Here is a 24,213-nt window from a genome sequence, read left to right on the forward strand (position 1 = left end):
TTACCATTGGTACTGTCTACACAAACAAATTATCAAACAAATTAATAAAGTAAAAGATTGCAGAAGACATATTTAATTAGAGAAAAATAAATTGCTTTAAAGCACAGGGTGAGCATCCTAAACTCCAAAATTTGAAATGCTCCAAAATCCAAAACTTTTTGAGTGCTGACATGATGCTCAAAGGAAATGCTTAATGAAGCATTTTGGATTTCGGATTTTCAGATTTGGGATGCTCAACCTGTAAGTATAAATACAAATATTCCAAACCTGAAAAAAACATCCGAGATCTGAAATACTTCTGGTCTCAAGCATTTCAGATAAGGGATACTCAACCTGTACATCTAATACATATTTGTATACAAAATGTTTAACATGCAAATCCAGCAGAACTCTGACCTGAAAAAAACAGAACAAAAAGGGCAAAAACAAAAATTTCTTTTACCATATAATTCAGACCAATGTGACAAATTAGTTCAAATCAGTGATGTTTTGCTGAACTTACTATGTTAACATAATAAAAAGTTATTACAAATATGAAACAGAGTTACTGATTTTTGAAACATTTCCATACTGTTACAATTCCTGACAGGGTAGGAGTGGATTCTCTAAAGCAAAACCATTTCTAAAGTGTGGCAACGGAGCAAAACCAGTTCTGGGAATTGGGGTAACAATTATAATTTCAATCTAATTACCACAATTGAGTATTCTTAGAAAAATAGGGCATCAAAGAATACAGAGAACACAGTTCAAAAGACAAGAAATACTTAGACATAAATTGATGTACATATTTTTTAACCACCAATGCCCACAGTTTTCTTTACAGAAAATAAAATACATAATGCCCTAAAGCATATAAAGGCAACAGGTTTTAGGTATACAAAAATGGGGAAACTTGCAAAGAAAATAAAGAAGAGGGAATTAAAAGCAGTGTAAGATGACAGAACTTGCTGCTATTTCGTCCCGCAAGAACACATACGTATCTCCTTTTATTTCTATCATTTATTGAGAACAAGATGAGGAATGGATGAACAGACAGTAATATAAAGTGTGAAGAGTGAAGAGCAGCAACTAAGCTCAATTAGGAATGGCTGTGTGTGGTTCATAGCTTCCAAACTGATCAGGATGCCCTGATTACAAGCGCTGAAGGGTAGAGTACAACACAAGGGAGCAGCACCCTGGCTTTCAAGAGTTAGGCAATGCTGCCAACTGGGCCATATCTCAAGTTACTTTTAGTGCCTTGCACTGCCTTTTTGGAACTTATCTCCAAAGTCCTGCCTCCTCTCCCCTAAACCATTTCTACCCCCACGAAACCACATACCTGAGCTGCTCAAAATCTGAAGTCTATGCCTTCCCCTAGCCTTCCCTTGAAATGCTCCATTCTCTGAGCTACTCATTTCCTTGGGTTATTCCAGTTAGGTGTTAAAAGAAAAGCCAGCTGATTTAAGGGTGACTGCACTAAGGGATTCTAAGAATAGACTATGTAGTCCCTGGTTCCAGTAGGGATCTTAATAAAGCATGCTCACCCATCAAAAAAGGATCAAGTAAGACTACATGGAGAGTATAAATGCATGCATGTGAATTTTAAAAACAAGTTAAAGCACACGCTCTAAAATGGTGGGTCGGCAGACCCTTTCCTCTAGCAGTCCTCATTTCTAGAACTGTCCTGATTAAAGCAGAACTGAGGAGATCAACCCCGCATGCAAGCTTCCCCCTTCCTTCCAAATTATAGTCCCTAAGGCACCCTTCTCTAACACCTAGGACTCTACAAAACACCTAGGGCTTGAAAACCACTGGTGTAGCACATTCCTACTAGAGTTTAAGATCTAGGAAGAGCCTGGACTATTATAATATCCTCAAATTTCAGATGAGGAGAATGGCCCAAATAGTATAAATGACTTGTTTAAGAGCAGACAGCTGAACTCAGATCTCTAACATTTCTACAAAAAGGAATTTTACACCTGAGTTCTGAAGACTTCTCTTTAGAAATCTTCAGAACCTAGGTGAACAGTACACAAAACCATTCCTATGTAAACACATGCTTTGAGTTTATTTTTCAAAGTAATTTATCCCTTGGCAGTCATAGTTTTTTGTTTCTATTTTTTAACTTACAAGTTTTTGCTCCGTTTTTTTACTAAGCCTTGTTTACAGATGATACTAAAGTAAACCAAAGCCTATCAAAAGATTACACACCCCCTATTTTCTGGAATCTCAACAACTGAAGTTTTGAAAAATTAGAAAAATTAAGATTGCAAAATACTTAAACTCTTCCTTAAGAACAAAAGAGGTGGACATGGTGGTTCACACTTGTAATCCCAGCACTTTGGGAGGCCAATGTGGAAGGATTGCTTGAGCCCAGGAGCATAAGACCAGCCTGTTCAGCAGGCCATGGACTTAAAATAGATACATAGATAGATAGATAGATAGATAGATAGATAGATAGATAGACAGACAGACAGACAGACAGACAGACAGATAAAGACCAGCCTGGGCAACACAGTGAGACCCCATTTCTTAAAAAAGAGAGAACAAAAGGGGAATTTCAACAAGGGTGACAAGACAATTAAATAGGAAAAAACAGTCTTCAACAAATGTTACTGAGATAACTGCATCCTCACATAAAAGAATGCAAACAATAACAAGTATTGGTGAGGATGTGGACAAAATGAAACTTTCCCACATTGCTGGTTAGATTGTAAAGTGGTGTTAAACACGTCAAAAGGTTAAACAGAGTTACCACAAGACCCGGCCATTACACTCCTAGGTGTACAGCCAAGAGAAATGAAAACTTATGTCCACACAAAAACTTGGGCATGAATGTTCATAGCAGCATTATCCACAATAGCCAAAAAAGAAAAACAACCCCAATGTTCAACAATGATGAATGGATAAACAAAAGACGGTATAGCCATACAATGGATTATTTGACAATAAAAGTGAATGAAGTATTGAAACATACTGTGAACCTCAAAAAAATTGTGTTAAAAACAGTATGTAAGAGACCACACATTATGATTCCATTTATATGAAATGTCCAAATAGGCAAATCTATAGAGGTAGAAAGTAGATTAATGATTGCCAGAAGGGAGACAGAGAAGGAGAGGGGTGACTGGGTTGTGACTGCTAATGGGTACACAGTTTCTTTCTGGGATGATTCAAATGTTCTAAAATCGGCCAGGCGCAGTGGCCCACGCCTGTAATCCCAGCACTTTGGGAGGCCGAGGCAGGCGGATCATGAGGTCAGGCGATCGAGACCATCCTGGCTAACATGGTGAAACCCCGTCTCTACTAAAAATACAAAAAATTAGCCGGGCACGGTGGCGGGTGCCTGTAGTCCCAGCTACTAGGGAGGCTGAGCCAGGAGAATGGCGTGAACCCGGGAGGCGGAGCCTGCAGTGAGCTGAGATCACGCCACTGCACTCCAGCCTGGGCGACAGGGCAAGACTCCATCTCCAAAAAAAAAAAAAAAGTTCTAAAATCAAATTGCAGTGATAGTTGCACAACTCTTTCCGTAAAAACCACTGAATGAGGTAATTATATGTGAATTATATCTCAATAAAGCTATTAAGAAAAAAACACCAAAAGGGGGCAGTGGTTAGTAGCCTTTCTAACTCCAGTGAGAGTTTCAATTATACTTTCCAATCATAATTTTTAGGTCTGTATTTAACATCTTTGCTTGAGGGATTAAAGGGGAGGGCCTTCTAATGAAGCTTTTAATTAAATTAAGATAATGAAGTACTGATGAAGCTAATGTTAAACCCTGATAGGGCTAATGGACAGGCACCCCCAAGATACATCTAACCAACAGATTCACCAAATTTCTGGCAGATTCTTTATTTCTTTTATAAGGCCCATATTTGCATTTTTGTTAAGTTAGGCTGCCCCTCTCCTTAGTCTCTTTAAAAATATAAGCTAATGCTTTGGTTTATGCTTTTTCACCTCTATCTTTTTACTTTCTTTGAATGAGTATGTATTCTAAATGCACATTTCGTTTTCTAACTTTCTGTCTTTCCTTCAGGCAATTTTTTAAAAATCTATTTCTGTCAAAGTGGTTTTAATTCAGAGTTACTAGTACATACCTAAGAAGCAGCTTTTTTAAGTATAATGGGTTGAGCTGGGCTCTGTGATGACAAAAGGAAGTACCTTCGTTACTAGCACTGTTAAGACTTCCTACTTATAAGGCACTTCACTTACGTCATCTAACTTAATTAAAGACTGTGCACTGCAGGCACAAGGTAATTATGGCCAAAAACAATTGGGGCAGGGATAGTAAATATGCTCATTATGATGTTGTGAACCCATATTCCTAGAATGAAAGGGTTCACTTTCTAAATGACTGTCCCTCAAAGCTCTGAATATACTTACTAGGTAATTAAACTTGGAAGATTTTTCACTATTTCCATGTACCTGCATTTATTTGAACTCTGTTAATAATTTTTAAAACTTTTAAAAAAAGACAAGGGATGAATTCTGCTTCACTCAAAGGGGCATATTTTACAAGTATATTATAAATATTTGGAATGTTGTTTTATCACTAGAAAAAAGTTTTAAAATCATTCATATTAAATTGTTAGCTCATGTTTCATAAAGTTTTTCTTTTTTATTTAAAAAATTTTATAAATAGACACGGGGTCTCATTTTTTGCCCAGGCTTGTCTAGAACTCCTGGCCTCAAGTGATCCTTACATCTCGGCCTCCCAAAGTGCTGGTATTACAGGCATGAGCCGCCATGCCCAGCCCCATTTCATAAAGTTTTAAGGAAATCCAATACACAAATGTTTCAAAAATGAGGCCAAGCTAAATAAGTAATAAGGGAAAAATTAGGACAAGTTTGGCAGATCACAAGTTAAATGCAGAAATACCAGCTTCCACAATAAAAGCAAAATATCAGGAAAAAGTCATATTAAGATTCCCATCAAATAAAACTGGATACTAGTTTAAACCAAAGAAAAACAAATGTCAGTTTAAAAGAACCTACAGTTTTCATTGGCATTGAAGCCTCTAAGAATGGCCTTCAGTTCTTGGAGCTTCTGATGAGCTCTTGCATGGACACTGTCAATCAGGAGTTTTTCTATTGATAAGTGGTCAATCTGCATAAATAAGAACAACAAATTCATACATGCAATTTAAACATTTTTACTTTAAAAGCCCAACAGTAGATTACTGTGCTTCAAAATATTTCCTTTTGGAATCACATTGATTAAGTGTTAACCACTAATAGAAAGCAAACTTAAAGTTAAAAATTAACTAACATGGTATTGAGTTAAAAATTAACTTACATGGTATTGATAGCTTAAAAACTATAGTTAACATTTTGGTAAGTATAGGCAAAGATATTACAAATTAGTTATGGTGCCCTAATGCCAGACCTTAAAATTAAAATGGTATCTGATCTAAATTATAAAATATGAAAGAATATCTTAAAAATTATATATTATAGTATCAGATGTTTTTAAAAAAACAACAAATGTAAGAAATGTAACATTTACTTAAAATAAGTTTCATAAAAGGTTTTAGGAAGAATTAGATATTTTTAAAAATTTATGCTAAGAGTTTAAGGATAAATGGCAAGTTACATTCATTTAAACCAATATTAAAATATATTGAGATCTTTTACCTTCATGGCTCTTTCTACTAATTTGGAATCAGAAGCTGGCAAAGGAGGATCATGAAAAATCTGTAAAGGCTTGGAGACATCATTCTCATCAATTTTAATTGTAACTTTGTGAACAGATGCTGTTCCAGTTTTTCTCCCAAGAACCTGTTGACTAAAGAAAAAAAATGAAGAATTTTTTTCAACACCGTCTGTTAACTTCTAGAATAAAATAGAGACAATCCATTGTGCAGTTTAGCCAGAGCCTGGAATATGGCAGGCCCTCAGTGTTTGTGGAAGGAATAATAATGGGAAGATAGCTATTCTGTAATCCAATACAATATTTGATTTATTGCATTAAGATATATAATTTAAAAATAAAACATATACACACACGAAAAAGAACCCCAAAACAAAAACTACCTGTCTTCAAAGTGGCATCTACTCACCTCTGACTCCTTTACAGAAAATGGTGGTCATTTGGGATAATAAGATGCGGGGGTGAGGAGAAAAACAGGAATCAAATAAAGTTCAAACAGGGAATTGAGAGTTGTAAACAGTCCAATACCGATTTTCTCCCAAAGAAAAGTTTTTAACAGGCACAATTCAAAGTGGAAAACTGTGGTAAGCATGTATGTTTTTAAAAATGATATCCAACAATCTAACCTAATGGTCTTTTAGCAATTTGGTATAAGTCCAGAGTAAACTAACCTCTCAAACTTTTTAAGAATAGTAAGTCTTAGTACAAATAGGTAAATGTCTATGTATTTAAAACATGTTCTACGACAGGTGTCAACTATGGATGTCCTAGGTGGTCTACATAATACCATGGGACCTTACTAAACAAAAGCATCTTACTAGAGGTGCATAGCTATTGGTATACAGTCATTCCTTGGTATACTTGGAAGACTGGCTCCAGGATTCCTGTCCCAATACCAAAATCCATGCATACTCATGTCTTGCAATCAGTTCTGCAGTCAGCCAGCAGAACCCACGTATAGGGAAGGTTGGCCCTATACACACGTTTCGCATCTTGCAAATTGATCTGCATATAAGTGGACCCACACAATTCAAGCTTGTGTTATCCAAGGGTCAACAGTATATTAAATCAGATGTATGAGAGAAAAACAGAAATAAAAGAGTATTTACAGTCATAGCACGAACCCACCAGAACTGATTTTACTTACTTCCAAACTGAGAGGGAGAGGCACTTTCCAGCATGATACCTTTCCACCTGTACAAGGTCTCCCCACCGTTCTCGGATTAACATTAGAGTTTGGGAATGTAACACTTCTAACTGAAGTGATAAACAGAAAGAATCTGATGGATGTTGTTAAGTAAAATTAATATGTTACACCAACAGTCAATCAAATACAGGCAAACTTCATTTAAGAAAGGCTCTCTTATTGAAAAACTGGAGAAAAATTTCTGAAGAAAATTTCTGAAATGATTATTTCTCCAATGGCTCATCCTAAAAAGTGTTATAATTTATAGCATAATTTCAGAAAAAGGTTTTATATTTTTTAAACCAATATAAAACCATAAAGTGTGGGTTGTGTCTTAATTTATCATAGTTTAGAGAACACGGATTGACCAAAGAGTACTATTTTTTTCACCAAACAGTACTTTTTTATTATTATTATTTTTTGCTTGTGTGTGACGGAGTCTTGCTCTGTCATCCAGGCTGAAGTGCGGTGGCACAATCTCAGCTCACTGCAACCTCTGCTTCCTGGGTTCAAGCGACTCTCCCGTCTCAGGCTCCCTAGTAGCTGGGATTACAGGTGCTCACCACCACAACAGGCTTTTTTTTTTTTTAAGTAGAGACGGGGTTTCACCATGGTGGCCAGGCAGGTCTTGAACTCCTGACCTCAAGTGATGCACCCGCCTCAGCCTCCCGAAGTGCTGGGATTACAGGCGTGAGCCACCATGCCCAACCTCAAACAACACTATTTTTAACTAATCACTTTTTGCTTTTACCTGCAAAGTCAACAGTAAAATTTTAAATTTGGTTTATTATAAACATATCACTATTCTTCACAGTGGCCAGTTCTCCAGCTCTATTTGCACCCTAAAAAGGGTGGGGGAGATGGGGGCAAGGAATGTAGACTGCTATAGTACAAGACTAAGGACAAATGAAAAATGTGGGAGAGGTACCACAAAACCCTTACAAATACATGTCTCAAATATCAGAAGGATACGTAGGCAGTTGTACATATCCTGAAGAGGTTTCTCATCAGCAAAGAGCCTAGACTGCACCAGCTGATGGATGAAGCTGATTTGCATGCTATGAACCAAAGCTCGCCCATCTTCCATTGGCAGAAGAAAAGAAGGTAGTTAATCAAATAGGTGTACAAATGTGTCACTATACCAACTAAGGAAGCACATAATAACAATGAATTTTTTTAAGAAGCACTGAAATTATCTACAGAAACTTGACATTGTACTCTGAGAAACACTGAAACTTCCACGGTCAATAGGTAGATACAATTACAAAACTTGCTTCAAATTACAGGATAAATTGCTACACACATTTATTATTTTGCAGGAATATATATATATATTTTAGAGACAGGATCTTGCTCTGTCACCCAGGCTAGAGTGCAGTGGCATGATCATGGCTCACTGCAGCCTCAACCTCCCTGGGCTCAGGTGATCCTCCCACCTCCCAACCCCAGCCTCCCAAGTAGCTGGGACTATAGGAGCACAACACCACACCTGGTTAATTTTTAAATTTTTTTTAGAAATGGGGTCTTGCTATATTGTCCAGGCTGGTCTCAAACTCCTGAGCTCAAGCAATCCACCTGCCTCGGCCTCCCAAAGTAGTGGGATTACAAGCATGAGCCATCATCCCCAGCTGGGAATATTTCAATAATATAAAAATATCAAACATTTAAATTAATACTTATGATTTAAATCACTACTTATGATTTACCTCCTGTTTCCTTATCCTCAACTAGAATTTCTAGCTTGAGAAGACGCCATGGAACATCAGGGTCATCTCCCATCACAGTCAAGGTGGCTTCAAATTCTCCTTCAACACGAAACTTCACCCGGCCATTTGCTTTTAGAAGAAAAAGATGAAGAAAAAGAAGTGTACTTTGCTAGAAAATGAGAATCTTCCCCCTGACCTAGAACTTTGAGTCTTACTTATAAAAATTTTTAAATAGATTGAAGGTTCTTTCATAAGGTTCCAACAATTCAATGGTTCCTGAATAAGAAGTAGCCAGCTTCCAGGTCAAGAAATGAAAGGCAACTCTTCTAACATAAATGAACAATATTTTCTTGAGGCTCAACTCTGGGGAGCCTTCTCTCTTTCCAGCCCCACTCCCAAGCTGCAAATACCAGCACTGTATTTCTGGGTACTAAAGAGAAATGATATGGCTGACAAGTCATAGAATCAAACACCATAAAACTGTCAGTCAAATCTTCACAATGCTATTTCTTTGAATAAAACCCAAAAAGCTGTTCAGGAAAATATTCTAACATGCAAATTCTGTCGCCCAGGCTGGAGTACAGTGGTGCAATCTTGGCTCACTGCAACCTCTGCCTCCCAGGTTCAAGCAATTATCATGCCTCAGTCACCCAAATAGCTGGGATTACAGGTGCGTGCCACCACACCCAGCTAATTTTTGTATTTTTAGTAGAGATGGGGTTTCACCATGTTGGCCAGGCTGGTCTCAAACTCCTGACCTCAAGTGATCTGTCTGCCTCAGCCTCCCAAAGTGCTAAGATTACAGGCATGAGCCACTGCACCTGGCCATCAAGTCTTAAAAAAAAATAAATTTCAGATACATACCAACTGTAAGATTTGCTAACTGAGGAGGAAGATCTGTGGTTACAAGCCGATGTCTAAGAATCTGATTCAGCTGATGGAGTGTGGCTTGTTTTTCAATTTTGGTAATTGGGTCTGGAGGAATAATTTTATCCTGCAAAAAAATTTAAGTGATTTGTAAATAATGTACGAAAAGGGATTTTTAAAAAAACCTTTTCCTGTTTTTATACAGTGTTTTCATATTTTACCTAAGAGAATCTCCACACACATTTCTGCAGTCTACATCCAAAAATAATGGCCATAACTATCATGCATAAGAGCAACAATGATTCCGGTCATTTAGCTGAGATCATAATACAACATGACCTCCTTTATGCTCTATTTACAAAGCAACTAAACATCACTTGATAACTTCCAAAAGTTCTTACAAGTATAAAATACAATATGGCACCAAAATACCAAAATACAATTTGGTAGTCAGTAAACTACCAAAACAATAAAAGTTTAAAACACTTTCAAAAAGCAACTAGCATGCAGCATTTTCACATCTGAAATAGATGTTATGTCTGCACATCCGCGCTCCCCTGGGGAAAAAAAAATAAAACCTTCACCCATTTTGATATCTACTCACATCTGGCCCCAACTTATTTCAAAAAAGTACAACTTTAGTTATAGAGAAAAAAGCAAACTATATATACTGTTTGTTTTAACAATGTTTTTTGCTGGGCTACTTAATAATACAATCCAACCCAATGGCAAAACCTTTAGTTTTTAGGAACATGGGGGCAAAGCACTTACCCTAATGCAGGTTGGCAGCCGTGGGTAAGAGCCAGTAGTCAGTACATCAATGGCATATGGGATGGCAAAACTAGGCAGGCGTGCATGGACCAGAGCATCTCTAGCTAACGAGGCCAGGCGATCAGCAGTGTCCACAAACAGGATGGCTTGCTGATCTAAAAAGCTTGAAATCATCTTTAAAGTAAAGGGTAAATGTATTAAGCATCCCTGAAAACTATCTCCTTTTCACACTAAATATTGTTAAATCATTCCAAAGTAAACTTCAAGGGGAATTAATATAATAAGTTTTCCCTATTTCAAAGTAGTTCTTCAAACATTTTCCAGTAATTTGAAGAAGAAATATTTAATACATTTGTATTTGATATTAAGAGCAATAATTTTCTGTCACTTTAAGTAAAAGCTTTCTAATTCATTTATCCATTCTTAACATTACACATACATAATATCAACATTAGGAAAAATAAGTAGAATAAAATGGTTTTTTCTTCTTACAGACTTCCAGAGTTGGTTGGTAATGAAGGAGTTAAAAGCATGTACTCCTAGACCCAGACTGCCTTGTTCTCCATTTTAATTCTACTACTTACTAGCCCTGTAACCTTGGGCGAGTAACTTAACCTCTTTGTGCCTCAGTTTTTTCAGCTGTAAAATGGAGGTGATCATGATTACCAATCTCATAAAGTTGTTCTCAGGATTAAGAGTTAATGCAAAATAGAGAACACAGAAATCCACACATAGCCAACTCATTTTCCAAAAAAGCACCAAGAACATACACTGGGGAAAGGGCAGTTTCTTTAATAAATGGTGATGGGAAAACTTGATAACCATATGCAAAAGAATGAAACTAGACCCCCATCTCTCACGCTATACAAAAATCAACTGAAAATGAATTAAAGGCTTAAGCGTGAGACCTGAGACTATGAAACTACTAGAAAAAAGCATTGGGAAAATGCTCTAAGACATTAGCCTGGGCTGGGCGCAGTGGCTCACGCCTGTAATCCCAGCACTTTGGGAGGCCGAGGCAGGCAGATCACGAGGTCAGGAGATCGAGACCATCTTGGCTAACACAGTGAAACCCCATCTCTACTAAAAATACAAAAAAGTTAGTGGGGCGTGGTGGCATGCGCCTGTAGTCCCAGCTACTCGGGAGACTGAGGCAGCAGAATGGCGTGAACCCAGGAGGTGGAGCTTGCAGTGAGTCGAGATTACACCATGGTACTCCAGCCTGGGCAACAGAGCGAGACTCCATCTCAAAAACAAACAAACAAAAAAAGACAAGCAACAAAAGCAAAAATAGACAAAAGAGATTATATCAAGCTAAAAAGCTTCTGCACAGCAAAAGAAATAATCAACAGTATGAAGAGACAACCCACAGAACAGGAAAAAACGCCTGCAAAATATCCATCTGACAAGGGATTAATATCCAAAATACATAAGGAACTCAACTCAATAGCAAAATAAAGCCAAATAACTCCATTTTTAAAATGAGCAAAATACCTGAATAAACATTTCTCAAAAGAAGACATACAAATGGCCAAAAGGTATTACGAAAAAAATGCAACATTACTAATCATCAAGGAAATGTAAATAAAAACCACAATATCATCTCATCCCAGTTAAAATGACTATTATCAAAAAGACAAAAAATAACAGATGCTTGTGAGGATGTGGAGATGTGGAGATGTGGAGGAAAGGGAATCCTCACGCTGTTGGTGGGAATGTGAAGTACTACAGCCACTACAGAGAACACTATGGAGGTTCCTCAAAAAAAAAAAAAAAAAAAAAAACTAAAAATAGGCTGTGTGTGGTGGCTCACATATGTAATCCCAGCGTTTGGGGAGGCAGAGGCAGGAAGACTGCTTGAGCCCAGGACTTGCAGACCAACCTGGACAACATAGGGAGACCCTGTCTCTACAAAAAATTAAAAAACAAACAAATTAGCCTGGCATAGTGGTGTATGCCTGTGGTCACAGCTACTAGGGAGGATCACTTGAGCCCAGGAGGTTGATGCTGCAAAGAGCCATGACTGTGCCACTGCACTCCAGTTTGGGTGACAGAATGAGACCCTGTCTCAAAAAACAAACAAACAACAACTACGAAACACTAAAAATAGAATTACCATAAGATCCAGCAATTCCACTGCTGAGTATATATCCAAGAGAAAGGAAATCAGCATACCAAAAAGACACCTGCACTCCCAGGTTTACTGCAGCACTATTCACAATAGCCAAGATACAGAATCAACCCAAGGGTCTATCAACAGATGAATACAGAAAATACAGTACATATACACAATGGAATACCATTCAGCCATAAAAAAGAATGAAAGCCTGCCATTTGCAACAGCATGGCAGTGTGTTCACTGTGAAGTGAAGGTCACTATGTTAAACGAAATAAGCCAGGCACAGAAAGACAAATATTGCAAATTCTCTCTCATACGTGGGAGTTAAAAAAGTGGATATCATGGAAGTAGAGAGTAGAATGCTGGTTAGGATAAGCTGGGAACGGGGGAGGAGGTATGAAGAAAAGTTGGTACAAAAATACAGTTAAAAGGAATAAGTTCTAGTATTTGATAGTAGAGTAGGGAAATGATAATTAACAGTAATTTATTGTATATTCAAAACAACAAGAACTGTAACATTCCCAACAAAGAAGAATGTCTGAGGTAATGAATATCCCAATTATCCTGCCTTGATCACTATGTACATGTATCAAAATATCACATGTACCCCCAAAATATGTACAACTATGATATATCAATTGAAAAAAAAAGAGTTAACACATAAAAAACCTTTAGAACAGTGCCTAGAAAGAACATAGAAAACACTCCAAAACACCCATTATGAGATACAGGTCAACTTCATGCCCAATACAGAAATCCTTTCTATCAGTTTTCTACCCAATGCATTTCATAAGGATACCTAAACTAGTAGAGCTCATCACAGAGCTAAAAACTACCTCACTAAAACTTTTATCTTCTAGTTCATGGTTTGTTTGTTGTTGTTGTTGTTGTTGTTTTGTTTTGGAGACAGAGTCTCGCTCTGTCCCCCAGGCTGGAGTGCAGTGGCACGATCTCTGCTCACTGTGACCTCCGCCTCCCGGGTTCAAGCAATTCTCCTGGCTCAGCCTCCTCAGTAGGTGGGATTACAGGGGTGAACCACCACCCCCAGCTAATTTTTGTATTTTTAGTAAAGACGGGGTTTCACCATGCTGGCCAGGCTGGTCTTGAACTCCTGACCTCAGGTGATCCACCCGCCTCAGCCTCCCAAAGTGCTGGTATTATAGGTGTGAGTCACTGCACCCGGCCATCTTCTAGTTTTATTCTAGAACAATACTTAAAGTTTTCTCTCTCATGTCCTTCGAACAGGCTGTCAGTGGCCAACTTAAAACATAGTACCCAGAATTAATACCAACATCACAAAAACAGTGCTCTACAATTTCTTAGTGTTTTCAAACACTTTATTTGATTTTTGCAACTCTAGGAAGTACAACCAGATAATTACTATGAGCTTAGAGATGAGAAAATTGAGGCTTAGGTTAAGACACTTGCCCAAAAGGTCAATAATCAGAAGAAGTGAAACAACAACAACAAAAATATTTCTTCTAATTCTTAGTTAGACCCAATATACAGCATGGTCCAGTAAAAATGCTACCTTCTATGACTAGTACAATGAATTTCTATCAATGCCACCAACATTAACTTCTTATCAACAGTCATGACACTGCTAATACATTCTCAACTTTTTAACAGGCTTTTACTCAGATTTAGGCCATCTCATATCTCCCTTAACTCAGGTCACTGTAAAAATGCTTATCAGACCAAAGTCAAGCTCAAAGAGCACCAAAGACCTCCCCAGCAGAAAGACATGCATCAACCCTACTGGGATGCCACAGTTATCCAGCCCCTATCGCTCCACTTAAACATAAACAATGAATGAAACACTATCTAAACTACTTCACTGAACTCAAAATACACTAGCTTCAGCTACATTTCTTGAACTTAGAAATATAATTAATCAAGATAAAACGTGGCTGGGTGTGGTGGCTGACACCTGTAATCCCCAGCAGTTTGGGAGGTGGAGGCGGGAAGATTGCTTGAAGCCAGGAGTTCGAAACTAGGCAACCAAGTAAGACCCCAACTCTACAAAAACTTTTTAAAAATTAGATGGGCACAGTAGTGTGTGCCTGTGGTCTCAGCTACTCAGGGAGGCTGAGGTGGGAGGGCTGCTTGAGCCCAGAAGTTCGAGGTTACAGTGAGCTGTGATTACACCACTGCACTCCAGCCTGGATGACAGAGTGAGACTCCATGTCTTAAAAAAAAAAAAAAAAAGATAAAACTTGAGTTTTGAGTAACTGATTAGTGAATCCATTCACATAGACAGTCTTAGTTCACAAGAACTAATCCATGTTATTTTTAAGTATTCACACACCAGCTGTGAATATGTTTAATAATAATCTCCTTTAGAATTTAACACTGAATAAATGTTTCTCTAAACAAGACACACAAATGGCCAATAAGCACATGAAAACATGTTCAACATCACTGGTCATTAGGAAAATACAAATTAAAACTTTAATGAGATGCCACTTCATACCTATTAGGATGGCTAGACTCAAAAAGTCAGGTAACAACAAGTGTTGGCATGGATGTGGAGAAACTAAACTTCCATACATTGCTGGTGAAAATGTAAAATGGTGTGGCCACTTTGTAAAACAGTCTGGCAGTTCCACAAAAAGTTCAACAAAGAGTTACCATATGACCTAGCCATCCCACTCCTAGGTATACACTCAAGATAAATAAAAGCATACATCCAGACAGTTGGATATGACTATTTACAACAGCATTAGTCATAATAATCCAAAACTGGAAACAACCCAAATGCCTATTAACTGAACAGATAAACAAACATGTAGTATATCCATGCAATTCAGCCATAAAAAGAAATGAAGTAGTGACACATGCTACCACATGAATCAATCTTGAAAATACTACACTAAAAAAAAAATGCTAAGTTAAAGAAGACAATCACAACACAACACATTTGATTCCATTTATATGAAATGTTCAGAACAGGCACATCTATTGAGACGAAGTAGATTAGCGGCTGCTTAGGGCTAGAGGAGAGCTGGGGGTGACAACTAAAGGGCACAGGTTTTCTTTCTGAGGTGATTAAAATGTTCTAAAATTGACTGTGATGAAGGTTGCACATATCTGTGAATATAACAAAAACCACTGAATTGTATACTTTAAGTGGGTGAATAGTATGGTATGTAAATGATAGCTCGATAAAGCTACTGAAAAAAATCTCCAGGAGAATGAGAGATATTTTCTCTTTTTCTTAGGCAAAACATTATCCAGGTTGTTTTATCATTAGTGAGAGTTCTATAAACTATGGATCTATATACTCATAACACATCTGGCATGGCTAAAGATCATTATCAAGAATCTCTAATAAAACTAGTTAAATAATCATTAGGTTGAAACATGAACAATCCCTCTAATTCTCATTGACGGACTGTATCCCTGACATAAACACATCTGTATCTACATTCAGAAAACAAAAATGCTGAGAGGGTCAGAGCAAGATAGTGGAATACAAGCCAACACTAATCACCCCCTCTCCAGGAAGATGAAATTTTTACTATCTGCACGCAGAAAAGCACTGTTACAAAAACCAAAAATCAGGTAAGCCATCACAGTACTTGGTTTTAACTTCATATCACTGAAAGAGGCATTGAGAAGGGCAGAAGAGGCAGTCTTGAATAGCTGACACTGCTCCTCCCCCGCTACTCCAGCAGAGGCCCTGCACTTAAGGGAGGGAGAGAACAGTGATTGGGGGACTTTACACTGAACTCAGTGCTGCCCAGTCATAGTGGAAAGCAAAGTTGTGCTGGGCCAGAAGGAGCATTTGGACCAGCCTTGGCCAGAGAATTGCCCATCGCAGCGGTCAGAACTTGAGTTTCTCCGCAAGCCTTGCTAATGTGGGCCAAAGTACTCTGGAGTCCTAGGTAAACATGAAAGGCAGTCTAGGACACAAGTACTGCAATTCCTAGGCAACTCCTAGCGCTGGGCTGGGCTCAGAGCCAGAGAACTAGGTAGTACATGACCTAGGGATACACCAGCTGGGGGCCTAAGGGAGTGCTTGCACCACCCTTCCACAAACCCCAGGCAGCGCAGCTTGTGACAACAAAAGAGACTCCTTTCTTCTGCTTGAGGAAGAGAGCAAAGAGTAAAAAGGACTTCGTCTTGCATCTTGGATACCAGCTCAGCCACAGTAGGACAGGGCACCAGGCAGAGTAGTGAGGCCCCTATTCCAGGCTTTAGCTCACAGATGACAAAGACACATCCTGGGCCAGCAGGGAACCTGCTGCCTTAAAGGAAAGGACCCAGTCCTGGCAGGATTCATCACCCGCTGAATAAAAGAGCCCTTGGGCCCTGAATAACCAGCAGTGATACCCAGGTAGTATGCCATGGACCTTGGGTTCTGAGATGTGCTGACTTCAGGTGTGACCAAGCACATTCAGAGCTATAGTGGCTATGGTGAAAGACTCCTGTTTGAGAAAAGCAGGGGGAAAAGTAAAGGGGACTTTGTTTTGCACCTTAGGTACCAGCTCAGCCAAAGTGGGGTACAGCATAAGCAGGCTCTTGGGGTCCCCAAGTCCAGGCCTAGGCTCTTGGACAGCATTTTTGGACCTCCCCAGGGCCAGAGGGAAGCCCACTGCCCTGAAGGATGAGTCCCAGGCCTGGCAGTATTCACCACAAGCTAACAGAAGAATCCTTCGATTTTAAGCGAACATCAGTGGTGGCCCAGCAGAACCCCTCCCATGGGCCGGTGATGGCCAAAGCGGGAGGCTCCTCTGCCTGTGGAAAGGGGAGGGAAAAGCAGGAAGGAAATTGTATTGTGGTTTGAATGTCAGCTTAGCCACAGTAAGAAAAGAATATCAGGCAAATTACTAAGGTTTTTGACTCTAATCCCTGCCACCAGACAGCATCTCTGGGCTCACCCAAAGCCTGGGGAAACTTGCCACCCTGAAAAACACAAACCTGACTGGCTTTGCCACCTGCTGATCATAGAGCCCTAGGGCCTGGAGTGAAGGTAAGTGGTAGCCAGGTAGTGGTTACACTGGGCCTTGGGCAAGACCCAGTGCTGTGCTGACTTCAGGTCTGAGCTGGTGCAGTCCTAGTGGTGGTGGCCATATGGGTGCTTACATCACCATACCCCCAGTTCCAGGTGGCTCAGCACAAAGAGCAAGACTTTGTTTGGAAGAAACTAAGGAAAAAGAACAAGAGCCTTTGGTTGGTAATCCAGAGAAATCTTCCAGATCTTATCCAAGACCATCAAGGCAGTACCTCTATGAGTCGGCAAAAACCACAGCATTATTGAGCTTGGGGCCTAAGTACCTTCAAATATCTGGAAAGCCTCCTCAAGAAGGACAGGCATAAACAAGCCCAGACTGCAAAGACTACAATAAATACCTAACTCTTTGAGGCCCAGATCTAAAAGCATCGAGATCATCCAGGAAAACAGGACCTCACCAAATGAACAAAAGAAGGTACCAGGAACCAATCCTGGAGAAACAGAGATATGAGACCTTTCCGACAGAAAATTCAAAATAGCTGTTTTGAGGAAACTCAAAGAAATTCAAGATAACACAAAGAATGAATTCAGAATTCTATCAGATAAATTTAACAGAGATTGAAATAATTGCTTTAAAAATCAAGCAGAAACTCTGGAGTTGAAAAATGCAATTGGCATACTGAAGAATGTATCAGAATCTCTTAATAACAGAGTTGATCAACCAGAAGAAAGAATTAGTGAGCTTGAAGACAGGCTATTTGAAAATACACAGTCAGAAGAGACAAAAGAACAAAAAAGAATGAAGCACACCTACAAAATTTAGAAAATAGCCTCAAAAGGACAAATCTCAAAATTATTGGCCTTAGAGAGGAGGCAGAAAAAGAGAGATAGGGGTAGTAAGTTTATTGAAAAGGATAACAACAGAGAACTTCCCAAACCTAGAGAAAGATATCAACACTCAAGTACAAGAAGATTATAGAACACCAAGCAGATTTAGCACCCACATGACTACCTCAAGGCATCTAATAATCAAACTCCCAAAGGTCAAGGATAAAGAAAAGATCCTAAAAGCAGCAAGAGAAAAGAAACAAATAACATACAACAGAGCTCTCTAATACATTTGGCAGGAGACTTTTCAGTGGAAATCTTACAGGCCAGGAGAGAGTGGCATGACATATTTAAAGTGCTGAAGGAAAAAAAACTTTTACCCGAGGATAGCATATCCAGTGGAAATATCCTTCAAACATGAAGGAGAAATAAAGACTTTCTCTGACAAACAAGCTGAGAGATTTCATCAACATCAGACCTGTCCTACAAGAAAAGCTAAAGGGAGTTCTTTAATCTGAAAGAAAAGTATATTAATAAGCAAGAAGAAATCATCTAAAGGTACAAACTCACTGGTAATAGTAAGCACACAGAAAAATACAGAATATTATAACACTGTAATTGTACTATGTAAACTACTCTTATCTTAAATAGAAAGACTAAATGATAAACCAACAGGAAATCATAACTACAACAACTTTTGAAGATACAGAACTTTTCAAGACAATAAGAACTAAAGAGAAACAAAAAAGTTAAAAAGGAGGGAGATAAAGTTAAATTGCAGAGTTTTCATTAGTTTTCTTTTTGCGTGTCTGTTTATGCAATCAGTGTCAAGTTGTCATCAGTTTAAAATAATGGGTTATAAGACAGTATTTGCAAGCCTCACAGTAACCTCAAATCAAAAAACACACAATGGGCCAGGTGCAGTGGCTCACGCCTGTAATCCCAACACTTTGGGAAACCAAGGCAGGTGGATCACCTGAGGTCCGGAGTTCAAGACCAGCCTGGCCAACGAGGCAAAACCCCGTCTCTACTAAAAATATAAAAATTAACCAGGCGTGGTGGCATGCGCCTGTAATCCCAGCTACTCAGGAGGCTGAGGCAGTAGAACCGCTTGAATCTGGGAGTCAGAGGTTACAGTGGGCCAAGATTGCGCCACTGCACTCCAACCTGGGCAACAAAGCAAGACTCCGTCTCAGAAAAAAAATAAAATAAAATACAACGGATACAAAAAATAAAAAACAAGAAATTACATCATGTCACCAGAGAAAATCACCTTCACTAAAAGGAAGATAAGAAGGAAGGGAAAAAGGAAGAGAAGACCACAAAACAACTAGAAAACAACAAAACGGCAAGGGTAAATCTCTACTTATCAATAATAACACTAAATGTAAATGAACTAAACTCTCTAATAAAAAGGCACAGAGTGGCTGAATGGATTTAAAAAAACAAGACTCAATGATCTGTTGCCTATAAGAAACATACTTCACCTATAAAGACATACATACACAGACTGAAAATAAAGGGATGGAAAAAGATTTATATGTCAATGGAAACCAAAAAGGAGTAGGAGTAGCTATACTTAGACAAAATAGATTTCAAGACAAAAACTATGAAAAGAGATAAACGAGGTCATTAATGATAAAGGAGTCAATTCAGAAAAAGGATATGATTGTAAACATATATGTATCCAACACTGGAGCACCCACATACATAAACCAAATACTAATATTATTAAAGAGCAAGATGTCAATACAATAATAGCTGCAGACTTCAACACCCCACTTTCAGCACTGGACGGATCTCCCAGACAGAAACTCAACAGAGAAACATGGAACTTAATCTGCACTACGGAACAAATAAACCTAATAGATATTTACAGAACATTTTATCCAAAGGCTGCAGGATACACATTCTTCTCCTCAGCATATAGATCATTCTCAAGGATAGACCGTATGTTAGGCCACAAAGCAAATCTTAAAACATTTAGAAAAACTGAAATAATATCAAGCATCTTCTCTGACCACAATGGAATAAAACTAGAAAACATTAAGAGGAATTTTGGAAACTATACAAACACACGGAAACAATATGCTCCCAAATGAACAGTGGGTCAATGAACAAATTAAGAAGAAAATTTACAAATTTCTTGTAATAAATGATAATGGAAACACAACATACCAAAACCTATGGGATGCAGCACTAAGAAAGAAAGTTATAGTTATAAGTGCCTACATCAGAAAAGAAGAAAAACTTCAAATAAATAACCTAAGGATGCATCTTAAAGACTATAAAAGCAAGAGAAACCCGAAACCTAAAGATCAGGGTAGAAATAAATGAATTTGAAATGAAGAAAACAATGCAAAAGATCAATGAAACAAGAAGTTGATTTTTTGAAACAATGAACAAAATTGACAAACCTTTAACCAGACTCACAAAGAAAAAAAGAGAGAAGACCCAAATGAATAAAATCAGGGATGAAAAGGAAACATTACAACTAATACCACAGAAATTCAAAGGATCATTAGTGGCTACTGTAAGCAACTACATGCCAATAAATTGGAAAATCTAGAGGAAATAGATAAATTCCTAGACACATACAACCTGTGAAGATTGAACCATGAAGAAATTCAAAACCCAAACAGACTAATAACAAGTAACAAGATTGAAGCTATAATTCATTATATTAATTATAATTTGTCTCCCAGCAAAGAAAAGCCCAGGACCTTATGGCTTCACTACTGAATTCTACCAAACATTTAAAGACGAACTAATAACAATCCTACTTAAACTATTCCAAAAAATAGTGGAAGAGGGAAAACTTCCAAACTCATTCTACAAGGCCAGTATTACCCTAATACCAAAACCAGACAAAGACAAATCAAAAAAAGAAAATTACAGACCAATATATCTGATGAATGCTGATACAAAAATCCTCTCAACAAAATACTAGCAAACCAAATTCAACAAAACATTAAAAAGATCGTTCGTCATGACCAAGTGGGATTTATCCCTGGGATGCAAGGATGGTTCAAAATATACAAATCAATCAATGTGATATATCATATCTATAGAATGAAAAATAAAAACCATGTGATCATTTCAACTGATGCTGAAAACACATGTAATAGCATTCAACATCCCTTCATGATAAAAACCCTCAAAAAACTGGGTATAGAAGGAACATACCTCAACATAATAAAAGTCATATTTGACAGACCCACAGCTAATTATCATGCTGAATGGAGAAAAACTGAAAGCCCTTCCTCTCAGACCTGGAACACGACAAGGATGCCCATTTTCACCACTATTATTCAACACAGTACTGGAACTCCTAGCTAGAGCAATCAGACAAAAGAAAGAAAGAAAGGGCATCCAAATTGGAAAGGAAGAAGTCAAATTATCCTTGTTTGCAGATGATATGATCTTATATTTGGAAAAACCTAAAGACCCCACCAAAATCTATTAGAACTGATAAATTCAGTGAAGTTGCAGAATACAAAATCAACATACAAAATATCAGTAGTATTTCTATATGCCAACAGTGAACAATCTGAAAAAAAAAAATCAAGTTTTTATTCGTTAACGCTTCTTGAACATAGCATAAAACTTTATTTCTGGTAGATTTTAGCATCTTTGGTACACTGCACTGCATGTCACTTTGCATTCCAAAGAGTGATTCAATAGTCAAAAGACCATGAGGTTCTCGAAGGCAGGGGCTATTCCTTATTGAAGATTCCATCCTCTGTCCCCTATACCCTGTGCTTATTAGAGGTTTGGAGAATTAGTAGATAAACAAACAGAAAAATGTTGTTATCAGCCTCTGTGACCTTGAAGAAGCCATATAACTTCTAGGAACCTTATCGTTTCATCATCTGTAAAAGTGGAAAAAAAAATTACCAGCTCTGCCATTCTCACAGGATTGTCAAGAATTAATAAGCAAAATGTAAGGGAGAACCTTGCAAATTCTAAGGAATCGTACAAATATAAACTAACAATTTTCCCCCTTTTTCCCCAGTCTCATATTTAAAGTCTCCTCATGTATGATGTCTCCAGCTACCTCCTCTTCTTTCTGATTAGGTGTCCATAAACAAATACTAAGTTTCTGCAGAAATATACATTATCATTCAGAAATATGATTATTCACGTCACTCAAATCGGCAAGGATAGTTAAAGCTAAAATGTCTATCATAACATCCGAAAAGTTATTTTATACAAAGTAAAATAAAAAGTTTAACTCACCGCACATTTTTCCACTTTGCCAGCATTATTAGCCCATTTCACTAAAGCTAATAATCGAACGAAGAGTTGGCGTGTCCGGCTAGCAAACTGCACTATTTCTATTTTCCTATAAAATAAAACAACTCTTAAAGAACCAACATATTAGAAAAAGTATTTCACAATTTATTTCAGCTGAGCAATAAATAAATAAATACATAAATAAATCAGCCTTTGCTTAAAACCACTACAAAATGAGCCACCTAAAGTATTTATCTAAATATGAACTATTGTCACATTTTGTATACTATCTGCATATGCTTTTTCACCTCAGAGCAATAAACCAAATAGAATGTTTTAGCAATGAGTCACATTTTTAAATTGATTGTATATTGTAATAAAAGTTGTTTACAAAAATATACTAAATTCAGTATATGGCAGTAGAAGTTAACTGGTTCACAGAAGGGATTAAATGAAGAGTTATGAATTATCAACTCATAACTGAAATTAGGAGTAATTTAATTAGTAATTAGTAACCCTTTTGGTAAGTGAAAGGAATTGAAACTGATCATTACCAAAGCCTGAAACTGTATTCATTCTACAAAAGGGCACCATTTCCCATCCTGCACCAGCATGAAAGATTGAATAATCAGGCCGGGCGCGGTGGCTCAAACCTGTAATCCCAGCACTTTGGGAGGCCGAGACAGGCGGATCACGAGGTCAGGAGATCGAGACCATCCTGGCTAACACGGTGAAACCCCGTCTCTACTAAAAACTACAAAAAAACTAGCCGGGCAAGGTGGCGGGCGCCTGCAGTCCCAGCTACTCGGGAGGCTGAGGCAGGAGAATGGCGTAAACCCGGGAGGCAGAGCTTGCAGTGAGCTGAGCTGAGATCCGGCCACTGCACTCTAGCCTGGGCGACAGAGCGAGACTCCATCTCAAAAAAAAAAATTGAATAATTAAAGAACTTAACTATGTAACTCTTTACCAAACTAATTTCAGTGACAAACCTGGATACATTAAAAAATATCCAAGCAAAGCTAAAGAAATTACTTTGAGTACTAAAAATAAAAGGTCTGTCCATATCTAGTTTTATCCTATACTCACTATTATTCCTTTTCCCCCAATACTCATTAGTACTTTTATCTCATCCTAAGGCCCCAAAAGCTTTACTAATGTCAATCAACGTGTTAGCTAGATCTCTCAACTTCATAGCAGCTATAAAACTGATAATCATCTTTCATGGTCTAAGACACTGAAAAAAATATTCAACAAGCCAGGACTGATGACAGGACCCAGCAGGACACCAACCTCCCTCCAAGTAGGCTCTGACCTATTAATCTTAGTACAGCTGTTCAATGACCTACAGATCCAATCCACATCTCTGCATCTTGCCAATACCACCACCATAACGCAATGCACCAAAGTAAAAGTTCTTGCTGAAGTACAATCCTGACTGAAGGCTAGAGGCTAGCTCCTACTGAGAGCACACATAGCCCACAAGCACCCTAAAAGGCTCTCTTAAAGATAGGCCAGCAATGATTAGTGGTACTATAAAGAGAAGAATCAAGGGCATAATTATAACTCTTTGCCAGTGTCTATGAAGGATCATGAGACAAGACTGAGACACAGCAGAAATGTTAAACACACATTAAGATCCAGCAGATCTCAGGGCTGGGAACCTCAGTACCTTCACTCTAACTCAGCAATGGCTTATAGAGGATGCAATGTTTCTGCTCCTCTCACAGAGCAAACACACTTGTCTATTATTAATTCGGTTTCCCAAATGCAGTCCTCTACTAGAATGGAGATGTCCCCCTTGTAAACTACAGTAACATGGTTTTCTGACACCATGTCGTCCCAAGTGATAGGGAACATGAGTTTTCCAAAGGCCCAGTTTCCCTTCATACCCCACAGGAGACAGAACAAATCCTT

General features: G+C 38.2%; 1 protein-coding gene across 2 annotated transcripts in view; it reads right to left on the reverse strand.

Moving 5' to 3' along the window:
• The window catches only part of MED14 (mediator complex subunit 14), an 87,455-nt gene that overhangs the window by 55,319 nt on the left and 7,923 nt on the right, over positions 1-24,213 (reverse strand). For both annotated transcript variants that reach the window (XM_050777615.1, XM_050777616.1), the window contains exons 3-10: positions 22,303-22,408; positions 10,160-10,333; positions 9,386-9,515; positions 8,522-8,650; positions 7,788-7,895; positions 6,777-6,909; positions 5,614-5,764; positions 4,975-5,086 (exon numbers count right to left, since the gene is read on the reverse strand). In XM_050777615.1, the coding sequence (XP_050633572.1) occupies positions 4,975-5,086; positions 5,614-5,764; positions 6,777-6,909; positions 7,788-7,895; positions 8,522-8,650; positions 9,386-9,515; positions 10,160-10,333; positions 22,303-22,408 (1,043 nt within the window). The remainder of the gene's footprint in view (positions 1-4,974; positions 5,087-5,613; positions 5,765-6,776; positions 6,910-7,787; positions 7,896-8,521; positions 8,651-9,385; positions 9,516-10,159; positions 10,334-22,302; positions 22,409-24,213) is intronic.

The sequence above is a fragment of the Macaca thibetana genome, chromosome X (assembly GCF_024542745.1).
Source record: "Macaca thibetana thibetana isolate TM-01 chromosome X, ASM2454274v1, whole genome shotgun sequence".
NCBI lineage: Eukaryota > Metazoa > Chordata > Mammalia > Primates > Cercopithecidae > Macaca > Macaca thibetana.